We start from the raw sequence: 12,053 nt of genomic DNA on the forward strand, positions 1-12,053 counted from the left end.
CTTAAATTTATGCAGTGCTCTTCAACGCCTCATCACATGAAGAACGCAAGGACAGAACAGGAAACACAGTGCTTGATTGATTCTGCTCCCACTCGAAGAAACAAAAAAGACACAGACTTGTTTGTTGTTCTGTATGCGTTCAATGAACAAATAAACTGCACACATAATAAAGATGATTTAAGAAGTCTCAACTAGTAGGATTCTTTGTCTGAGCACTTGATACTGAGGAATGATATGCAGGCAAACTGACCTATGGCATACAAAAACCGGGGCAAAGTTTTGCCGAAAAATGTAATCATAAATCGTATCATACGAAAAGTGTGGCGTAATGTACAATAACTGAGGTACCATTGTAAATGGAAACTCCATGCATGAACCAATTAGGGTTCCTGAAAGCAACACTCCTAGTGCACCAATGGTTTTACTACTGCTATTCACACACAAACTCAAAAGTACACTAAGGGCCTGATCTACGAAGATCCAAATACCACGTGCTACACAGCATGCACAAACTATAAAAAAGCTTGTACTATTAGTGGGCGTGTTGCGTGTGATCTACTAAGACTGCGTGTACAACTGATAACTTGCATAGACCGCCTTTTTTAAATGAGGTTTTTGCGCGTACTAAGCAGCTTTTACCATGGATACTCATTTATTGCATATTCATGTTATCATGCTCCGATCTGTGACGTTTTGGTATGTTTTTAAACATGCAGCAGACCATTATGTACCACTTATTATCAGCATTTTAGACACGGTCCTGCAGTGCAGGAATTGGTCCTAATGCAAGAAAATGCATATCGCAATAGTTTTTTTTCATATAGGAGTTTTGCTAATATATCTTCTGTATGAAAAAATTAACGTCATTAAAAAAAAAAAACAGCAAACACCAAAATGCATCACTTGATTTTGTTTTAATCAGCCCCTTAAGTCATTCAGCAGCTATAAAATTATATTGCTGAGTAGACAATATGTAATATTTTACTATTGACAGTCCATATACGTTGACAAGCATACAAAGGACAGAACTGCAGCGTAATTGCCTCCTTTCCCTCTGTTATTTCTGCGCAACTGTCAGTCCTTTCTAGAGGTGCTAAATAAAGACACAAAACAGTGTATTGATACAGAACAATTTCAGCCTTGATAAATTGCCCTGCATGTGCTAAATTATTATATTGGCATTTTCTCCTCCCAGTATCGTGGCCGTTCAGATGATGACTATATATTCTGCATAATCATGAAGACAGAGATGCTAAATGGATTACGCTCCTTAATTTCCTCACTTAAAGGGGAATTTTGCCTGTCATTCACAATCCTTATGTAAGACAAGCACACATATGTTTTTCTTTTTTTTAATGCATTCTAACTAGTAAATAAAAGCAATCATAAGTCAGTTTAAAATGGATCTTATGGAAGTCACTCTAATCTGCCTATAAAGCACTTAAAAAAACATTAAAATACTTCTATAAGGTTTAATATACTCGCTTTAAGTATATATGTAATGTAGCAACAGGCACATTCATAATAACATGTAATAATTACAAATTTTGCTCATTTTGGGAATACGTGCCGCATTAATTTCACAAACACATCACGATGTTCACTTTTTCTTTAGACAATATCACTGATTACTATCCGCTGCAGACTTCATGAGAGCCAACAAACATAAAAAAGTTCAGAAAGCAACCCACCAGATGAGGATATAATTATAGCAGCACAAGCTAGCTAGCTCTCTGTGATCACGGGGCCGCTGAAAATAGTTTTTTTATGTTAGTGCTAATAATAACGATATCATAATACTTGGTTAATATTCAGGTCAGGAAATGTAAATGGAGTATTGTTGGTGGTTTTTTGATGATTATTTAGAGGGCTTTATGTGCGGAAAAGAGATCCTCCCATTGACTCCATTGTAAACTGACTTTTATTATTACGTTTATTTAGAAGATAGAATGCATTAAAAGGATCTGTCTTCTTCTTCTTGTCCCTCATAGTGATTGTAAATGTTAGACAAAATTCCCAAAAAAATGTAGTTCCCCTTTAAGAGATGCAACCCTCTTTGCATCAATTTAGTAGAAAAGCTTTGTGTGTGCTAGCAAGTTTGCACATGTTTAATACACACAAACCTTTAGTAGATCAGGTCCCAAGACTTTGCCTAAGGCAGAGAAATACTTAACATAGTTTGACATTTACCTGGTCTGCACAGTATGACTTGGAGAAAGAGGAACGATTACAAATGTCGAAACTCTACATGTAACATGTTCTCACAAGGACTTGGATGGAAATCATTGAACTCGTTTTGGGTAATTATAATATACAACTGGTATGGAACCATAGTGTCATTGCAGATAAAGGAATACAATGCCTTTTTTTTATGTAAAATACCCTAAATAATTGTCATGAGAACAGGATCCACCATGGAGTTATGTTTCAAATGCAGGTTAAGATGAGCAGGCAAAACCAGATTCCATTCATTTCCACTTAGAATGAACAGTAAAAGTGAGTTAAGAATCTTAATTATGAACATGACTGACATTCATTTTGTTGTTAGTTGGGGTGCAATGTCAGGGACAGAATGAGAAAAAAAGAAAGAAAGGAGGAGACAGCGATGGACAGAAAGATGATTTACCCCGATCTCCGCTCAACTCTGAGGATCATGAAAGGATGGACGGGGGAGAGATGGCAGTGATCGTGGGGAAGGGAAAGAGGAGCAGTGATGTTGACAACAGTAGAGGACTGAGAGATGAGGACGGGGAGATTAACAACATCCCATGGCAAAGTTCACTCAGTGACCATTTCAAATGAAGTCAACTGCAGGTGAGGACTAACAAGTCATACAAATAGAAACCACCACAAAATCAACAATCTCAAAAATAGTGAATTCATTAACACTTATCAAAGTATTAATGATCTTTAGGTTAGAAAATTGATTAGAAAGCAAATCAAACTGAATGCCACATATGGAAACCATCTTTCGTGTTTTACACTCACTTGGTATGGATTCAGTTTTAATCAAAATTTAATAAATAAGTAAAAGAGAATTTTTTTTTTATGTCTTCAGTGAAATACATGATACAAACTTGCAATGAAAATGATGCTGTTACTGGTATTTGATAATATTTCAAGTCAATGCATTTTCATATTTAACCTGAGTTTTTGTTGTTTGGGTATTTTGTTTGAAAAAAGGGTCAGATAAAATAAAATGTCAACCTGTGGTGTGTGCTTGTACATCATATACCATAGATTTTGGATTGGTAGATGCTGTATCTTTTTTTTTTTAAATTCCACTAAGCATGTTACGTAATCCTAATTCCGAGTTTCATTCAGAAGGCAGGAAAGCGATATGAATTAATGTCCTGCTTTGGCTTTTGTTTGTTTTATGTTCTAGCCATTTCAATTTCCAGTATTACAAATAAAAAAATAAAAATAAATAAAAACATTAAAAAAAACAATAATAAATACAAATTTTAAAAAAGTAGATATTTGATGAGCAAATACAGTCACTGGCCACAACATAAGCATTCACCCTTCAGGTCCAATTCCAAAGCTTTATACAGTAGTCTACAGGTGGACCTAAAAAAAATTTAATATCAAGCAAATTTCATTTCAACTTCAAATGTGAAACTATGTGAAATAAACTCATTAAAAGTAAAATATGTCAATCCTTTTTTCTTATAATTTTGATGATCATGACTAACACTTTTTTTTAAAAAACCCCGAATGTTCTGAGATTGTTAATTCAAATTTTTCATAAACTGTAAATTATATCAAAAGAAGGATTGTAATATCTTAAATTGCATGTAACTCTGATTGCTGGAATAAACAAACTTTGCACAATATTGTAATTTTTTTGTTTCACCTGCATGCCTTTTTAAAATGTTGCCTTTGAGAACTAAATTGTGCCTTTGATAATAATTCTTATTTTTTCTTGTAGTGTGATTCAAAACTCAGCAATATCCATTTTCTACCACTTGTCCCTTTCCGGGTCGCAGGGAGTGCTGGAGCCTATCTCAGCTGCATTCGGGCGGTACGCGGGGTACACCCTGGACAAGTCGCCACCTCATCACAGGGCCAACACAGATAGACAGACAACATTCACACTCACATTCACACTAGGGACCATTTAGTGTTGCCAATCAGCCTATCCCCAGGTGAATGTCTTTGGAGGTGGGAGGAAGCCGGAGTACCCAGAGGTAACCCACGCAGTCACTCAGCAATATGTAATTGTATCCATTGATTGGCTGTCTACATAACTTCATACTACATATAATGTATTAATTCTGTCATCATCAGAATGATGATTTCTATGCCTTCACATAAAAAACATTAAAAAAAACAGCATGACGACTTACTAGTGCCTTCTTCTGAGACCATGCCGAGCCCCTCGGCCTTGTTCTGCCTCTCAAAAGCATTTAGATCCAGGACACTGTGAGCAATTGGAGCCATTGTTAATTTGAATATTAACACAACTAGGTTAATTTACAGGTATTATTTTATAGTTTCAAACAGACCTGCATGACTGCATCAAGGCTTGGACACTCAAAAAAAACCCAACATCTTTTTTATCCTTCAGGTACTCCAGCATTTTCTATCCAAAAAGCGGAGCAAGTGTTTAAAAGAGCAAAGTTAGGGTGACTATAAAAGAAGGCCTCACCCGTTGAACCTCAGTATTTCCACCATTGAGGATGGAGATACCCAGTTTGAGGGTTGTTGACACCATTGGGCCTGTCTCACCTGCAAGAAGGAAGAAAGTATATTAAAATATCATCATATGAGAAGCGTTGTTGATGCTACATGTAAAAACAAGGTTCACCTTTGCAGGCACTGATCATTTGCAGCACCATCTCTGCAGCTCCACGATTGTGAAGCCTGGACTGCTGGTAAAGCAGTCGCTGTTTTTCCATTTCTTTCTCCTGTGGTCGACAATATGATGAATACGTTGCAGACTTTCATGCTCAAAATGTAAATGGATAAAAGAGATGTTGTAAGATCCCATTCTATCCATTTATATTCTTGTTAAAAAGCCCATCCATTCTCCTTTCACTCAGGTCTCTAAAACTTTACAATATTAATGCACAAACTTACCAGTTTTTCTCAAATGTTTCATATTTTAGGCTTAATTCACAAAAAAACATGTCAAAATGTTGATTCAAGGTATTTGTCTGCACTTTGCACACATTCTCCCAGTTCACATTGTTAGTGGTGGAATCACAACACTACTTCTTCACGTTTGCTGGCTGGAGCAAGCGTTAGACTACAGGAAGCAGCGACGGCCCAACATTGCAGCCATGGCGCTTGCATCTTTTGTCCCGACAATGTGGACAAGAGTTGCAATCCCTCTGTGTCGGAGATATTTCTTTGGCATTTAAAAAAGTAATGTGCTTGCTGCTTTGGATTATTCTAGTATAGGTCAGCACTGACAAAGTATGTTGTGAGAGTACAATGTACACCCAAATAGAATGCCATTTATGAATAGTATATGACCATTGAATGAATATCTCTGAATCAGAGGACCAACGGACATTCCTCTGTTCAGCCACACCACAAATCAACATGTAGCTTCCCACACCTAAACATCAACATCCCAACCTCCCGCACCACAACCAACCCAAACCTCCCACCACCCACGTATGCCTACAACCGAGCTATTCCCGTTATGTGTCGTGCTGTAGCCTTCATCGTGTATCTGATTCCACTTCTGTATGCTGCGTATCTTAAATATGTGCATAAAAGTGTAGCTCTTTACAGGCTTCTGCGCTGTAGTCTGTCAGTAGGCTATGTGAGTGGGGAAAAGGGGAGACACTGATCAGCAGCATTCGGTTAATAATGATGGAGGTAACGAAGTTGACAGGAATTACATGGAGCCATGGAGCGAGAGAGAGATCGGTGATCAGGATAGCAATGACATTGAGAAAGTGTTTAAGCACAATCATTTAAAGCAAAGGTGTCAAACTCAAAGCAGCGGCGCCAGAGCTGGCCCGCCACATCATTTATGTGGCCTGCAAAGGCTGGAAACAATAAAGCCCTTTATGGCCAAATTTATTTTTCTTTCAATTTTGACAGAAGAATGTACACATGCAATTGCATATGTTCTACACTTTAATATTACCATGCGACACAATGCATGATAATGTGGGTTATCATTGACATACAATTTCAGAGCAAGTTATTCAACGATCTGCTTTAAATACAAACCCCATTTCCATATGAGTTGGGAAATTGTGTTAGATGTAAATATAAAAAGAATACAATGATTTGTAAATCATTTTCAACCCATATTCAGTTGAATGCACTACAAAGACAACATATTTGATGTTCAAACTGATAAACATTTTTTTTTTTGCAAATAATCATTAACTTTAGAATTTGATGCCAGCAACACGTGACAAAGAAGTTGGGAAAGGTGGCAATAAATACTGATAAAGTTGAGGAATGCTAATCAAACACTTATTTGGAACATCCCACAGGTGAACAGGCAAATTGGGAACAGGTGGGTGACATGATTGGGTATAAAAGTAGATTCCATGAAATGCTCAGTCATTCACAAACAAGGATGGGGCGAGGGTCACCACTTTGTCAACAAATGCGTGAGCAAATTGTTGAACAGTTTAAGAAAAACCTTTCTCAACCAGCTATTGCAAGGAATTTAGGGATTTCACCATCTACGGTCCGTAATATCATCAAAGGGTTCAGAGAATATGGAGAAATCACTGCACGTAAGTAGCTAAGCCCGTGACCTTCGATCCCTCAGGCTGTACTGCATCAACAAGCGACATCAGTGTGTAAAAGAGATCACCACATGGGCTCAGGAACACTTCAGAAACCCACTTTCAGTAACTACAGTTTGTCGCTACATCTGTAAGTGCAAGTTAAAACTCTCCTATGCAAGGCGAAAACCGTTTATCAAGACCCAGAAACGCCGTCGCCTTCGCTGGGCCTGAGCTCATCTAAGATGGACTGATACAAAGTGGAAAAGTGTTCTGTGGTCTGACGAGTCCACCTTTTAAATTGGTTTTGGAAACTGTGGACGTCGTGTCCTCCGGACCTAAGAGGAAAATAACCATCCGGATTGTTATAGGCGCAAAGTTGAAAAGCCAGCATCTGTGATGGTATGGGGGTATATTAGTGCCCAAGACATGGGTAACTTACACATCTGTGAAGGCGCCATTGATGCTGAAAGGTACATACAGGTTTTGGAGCAACATATGTTGCCATCCAAGCAACGTTACCATGGACGCCCCTGCTTATTTCAGCAAGACAATGCCAAGCCACGTGTTACATCAACGTGGCTTCATAGTAAAAGAGTGCGGGTACTAGACTGGCCTGCCTGTAGTCCAGACCTGTCTCCCATTGAAAATGTTTGGCGCATTATGAAGCCTAAAATACCACAACGGAGACCCCCGGACTGTTGAACAACTTAAGCTGTACATCAAGCAAGAATGGGAAAGAATTCCACCTGAGAAGCTTAAAAAATGTGTCTCCTTAGTTCCCAAAAGTTTACTTAGTGTTGTTAAAAGGAAAGGCCATGTAACACAGTGGTGAACATGCCCTTTCCCAACTACTTTGGCACGTGTTGCAGCCATGAAATTCTAAGTAAATTATTATTTGCAAAAAAAAATAAAGTTTGTGAGTTTGAACATCAATTATCTTGTCTTTGTAGTGTATTCAATTGAATATGGGTTGAAAAGGATTTGCAAATCATTGTATTCCGTTTATATTTACATCTAACACAATTTCCCAACTCATATGGAAACGGGGTTTGTATATTATAATTAAAGCTGTCAAAAATAATAATGTGACTCATGTGGTTAATCACAAAAAAATATTGCATTAATCATGTATACACGCATATTAATCACGCCATTTATTTTGACTGTACAATCTCCTTTACCTTAACTGCGGCATGGGTTGTTATAAGGTCAGTCAATGCATACGTCAGTGCAAAGATGAGTGAAGAGACTCAAACTGGTGTGCTATGTGACACATTTCACTTCAAAATACACCCCAACAGTGCTTCAGTTAAAACTGTTACCAAGGTTTGAGTAATTAAATGACGTGCATTCAAGTAAAACATCTAAAAGAATATTCCTGTATGATTTTCAAAAAAATTGCATTTGTGTCCAAAAATTAAGGGTCTTTTTTAAGTTTATTTAAATTACCAGTACACTTATGCAAGCATGGCGTAGCCATGTGAATAATCATGATTAATCCAAAGTCAAAAGTGTGATTAATCTGATTTAAAAAACATATATAATTTGACTGCACTAATAACAATCAAAATGATTTGATGAAAATTGTGTAATGAAGCTACTATATGTTTATATACATAAAATATCACTGTTACAAGCGGCCCTTTGAGGGTTGCCATAATTGCGACGGTCCTCAATAAAAGCCAGTTTGACACCCCTGATTTAAAGTGATAACATTTTCCCTGTGCATTCTGATGTCTATTCTATTAATGATCAACATTTATTGACATATGTCCTTTTATATATGATATAGGTTAAATTGTTCATCTCCAGATGCTGCAGAGAAATGCAAGAGTATAAAGTGAATTTACCCTTGCAAGAATTGAAAGGAGCCATTTTAGTTCACAAGGCTGATGATGTAACTTTAGATTTTTTAATTATTAGTATGATTAGATTGGTGCAACTTTTACATTATTTTTGGGACGTCTAATTAGACCCAATCCAGATAAAAGTGGTGTTCAACTGCAATTACATAGATTTTTTTTTCTTGTTTTTTGGCATTTATTATGCAATTCAAAAACTATGGTGCTAACCATTCTACATATAAAATACTGCTATTAGCACCGAACACACATCAGGATTGGGGCTTATGTAGTCCTGATAAAGCAACTCAAAATGAATGAAGCACAACAAATCAACAGGGACTGACAAAGATGTATAGCAGAGACAGAGTGACGATGACAGTGAAATAATGTCGTGATGATGAGGCCACTCAATGCGTCGAGAGCTACCGCTCCGCTGTGTTCCTGGTCCCCAGCCCCTCGCCGCCCATTACCAGTTCCGACTGTCGCACCTCAAAGGACATCTCATCCTCAGCATCTTCCAACATTTCCTCTTCCCCTTCTTCTTCCTCACCAACATGGCAACTCTAAAATACCCAGGACAAAAGTAAAGATATGTCAATCTAATCTTGTGCTATTAAAACCTCAACACACAGTGAAACTCACCTTTGCCATAATGTCTGCATATGCCATATAAAGATGATCTGTATCAAGTTTACTAAAATGAGAAGACAACAGAAGAAAATTAATGCCCTATTGAAATATGCTTTGATATATTTTTACCACAGCTGCTAAGACCTTTTTTCTGTGAGAGCAGTGCGACTAAAATGCAGAATAAGCTGGTGGAGTGGATCCGGTTTTGTTTCTTTCTCCTCCTCTTCGTCTCCTTCTTCTTGCTCCATTGCTTTCTGCAATACACCAGGAAGAGCACGGCACAGTCAATATAAAAAAACAAAACAAAAAACAAAAAAAATGTTTTGTGACAATTTGTTGACACTCACAGACAAGTCATCTATCATTCTGTCTTCAAATGAGTAACCCTCGGAGTGAAGCCAATTGCGCTTGTATCCTTCAAGGAACATGTTGGAAGCTCTGTGCCTGCGATGACAAAAAATATATTTCTTTTGTAAGGTCTGAAGTTTGCATTTCATAGCTACATACAGCTATCTGACTTGCTATTTGAAGCAAAAAATATGTGCAGAGTAAACCTGTTTAATACACTCATGAAACATAATTTTGTTCATAGCATGAGATATGTGAGTGTATGAAGGAGTACATTATGGGCCTGATTTACTGAACCTTTGCGTAAACTAAAACACGTGCAAACTTGATAGCACACTTTGGACGGTCAGAAATAAAAACTATTCATCCAAACACATCATCCATTCAGCTACTTCATTTTATAATTTCATAATTGTTAGAGGACTTAAAGGGGTGATTAAAACAAATTCAATTAATGCGTTTTGTTGTCCTTTAGTATTTTTTAATGACGTCAGTTTTTTTTCACGTATAATACATATTATTAATATACATCTTACATGAAAAAAACTTCTTGAAGTTTGCATTTTTGCATATCGTGCGGACTAAGTGCAGCCTCAGCTCCCAGGCACCTTCAGTTTCAATATAGATGCACTACTGCTGCAAAAATGCCCATAAAAAGTAGTACATGTCTCCTGCATGTTTGAAAACATAGCAAAACGGCACAGGTAAAAGCGTAACATGAATGTGCAAAAAATGAGAGTGTCTCCATATAGTACATTTAAATAGGGCGTTCTGTATCACTTTTCAATTGCACACGCAGTGATAGTAAATCGCATGCGCCCACTAATAGTACACATTATTTTATAGATTGCACATGCTGTTCACCGCGTGGTGTTTGGAGCTTAGTAAATCAGGCCCCATGTATTTTGGTGTTGGATTAGTGTTATATATTTGACTTTGGAAATTGGAAGAGATGTGTTAAATGTTAAATGCAATTTAGCTGAACGAGAGGCAAAAATAAAAACAACTCTAGTTAGTGTCATTTTACACCACCGCTAAATAAGCATACAGTATTGTTAAATCCTTACCTTTCTTAAAAATTTCAGACTATGTGAATTAATTAAGGTTACTGTCACCCTTTATTTTGGTTCCTTTCATTTACTTCTGTTTCCCCCTAGAAGCTGACGCCCCCTGAGCTGGGCGGGGCTACTGGAGCTGCGCAGGTGATTCTCATCAGCATTCCTTTTTAATCACCTCTCCTGCTGCAGTTGAGTTGTGGGTTTATTGTTTGTCTGTTGTTATTCATAGCCACATGCACTCCCGTTCCCTCTTGCTTTTTCCAGCGCTTCCCTGCAGTTCCATTACCCATTCTGCCTTTTTTCGCAGTGCAAGTTTGTTTCCTTTTTGTTTCACTTGCACCGTATTTTTTTGTTACATCGCTGAACTTTGTAATAAATACACTTTACCAGTTCACTCTGGCCTCTGCTCTGCATTTTGGGATCCATTCTCCTTCCTGCCTAAACCCCAGTCTGACAGTTACAATGGAATCACATTTACACAATTCAACATGTCCAAAAAGGAGTAGGAAGAAGTAGTTAATCCGATCCGTTTTATTATTCACCAATAAATGTGTTGTAACCAATAAATGTGATGACTGATGTGATATGTAGAATACATTAATTATATTTATACTATGTTTTTTCACAATTGTCTCAAAGGACTTTACATTGGGAAACGCATACATTCAACCTTAGTGGTGGTAAGCTATATTTATACTAGTGTGGCTGGCAGTGGGAGCAAGATGGGTGAACTGTCTTGCCCAAGGACACAGGCAGCGACTAGGATGGCAGATGCTGAAATTGAAATAGGAACAAGTTTCTGGATGGCTGCTCTACCCGCTGAGTCACTCTGCCCCAGAAGAAGGGGTAAGATTAAATAAGATCCACCTCTTCCTGCTCCTCTTCAGACATAAAATGTGTATATGTGAATGTCAGATATGATCCTTACATGCATGTTCGAAACAAAACAACAATTATTTTGATCCAAAAATTGTACTTCATGTTTTTAGTTGGGCTGTGAAATGATTTTTTTTTTAAATCAGATTAATCACATTTGGAATTTGGATTAATCATGATTAATAAAAGGTGAGTACTCGCTTGCATAATTGAAAATAGCTAAGAATTAACCTTGATATCTGTACACAAATGCTATTCTATTGTCAGAATGTCATTCAGGAATGTTTTAAAATATTTTACTTGAATGCATGTAATTTATTTGCACAAAACTTGTTAACAGTTTTACCTAAAGTTCTTTCCGGCTGAATTTAGGAGTGAAATCTGCCAGTGAGCACCCCAGTTGTATGCATTGATCTGATCACTGACCATGTAGCAGTTAAGATAAAAGGGCTTGTATGGTCAAAATAAATTACATGATTATTCTGTACATGATTAATGCACAATTTTTTTGTGAATAATTACATGAGTTAACTTGTTCATTTTGACAGTTATAGTATTTGGGTTATTAGTACAGTATGTTAGGGCAAGTG

The 12,053-nt window shown here is 37.2% G+C and overlaps 1 protein-coding gene across 1 annotated transcript in view; it reads right to left on the minus strand.

Annotated features, from left to right (window-relative positions):
* LOC133650876 (ryanodine receptor 1-like) overlaps positions 1-12,053 on the minus strand; it is a 62,728-nt gene that overhangs the window by 15,065 nt on the left and 35,610 nt on the right. The window contains exons 77-84 of the mRNA XM_062048606.1: positions 9,529-9,625; positions 9,326-9,435; positions 9,194-9,245; positions 9,022-9,114; positions 4,811-4,910; positions 4,652-4,731; positions 4,509-4,585; positions 4,350-4,423 (exon numbers count right to left, since the gene is read on the minus strand). Of these exons, the coding sequence (XP_061904590.1) occupies positions 4,350-4,423; positions 4,509-4,585; positions 4,652-4,731; positions 4,811-4,910; positions 9,022-9,114; positions 9,194-9,245; positions 9,326-9,435; positions 9,529-9,625 (683 nt within the window). The remainder of the gene's footprint in view (positions 1-4,349; positions 4,424-4,508; positions 4,586-4,651; positions 4,732-4,810; positions 4,911-9,021; positions 9,115-9,193; positions 9,246-9,325; positions 9,436-9,528; positions 9,626-12,053) is intronic.

The sequence above is a fragment of the Entelurus aequoreus genome, linkage group LG05, assembly GCF_033978785.1.
Source record: "Entelurus aequoreus isolate RoL-2023_Sb linkage group LG05, RoL_Eaeq_v1.1, whole genome shotgun sequence".
NCBI classification, from domain to species: domain Eukaryota; kingdom Metazoa; phylum Chordata; class Actinopteri; order Syngnathiformes; family Syngnathidae; genus Entelurus; species Entelurus aequoreus.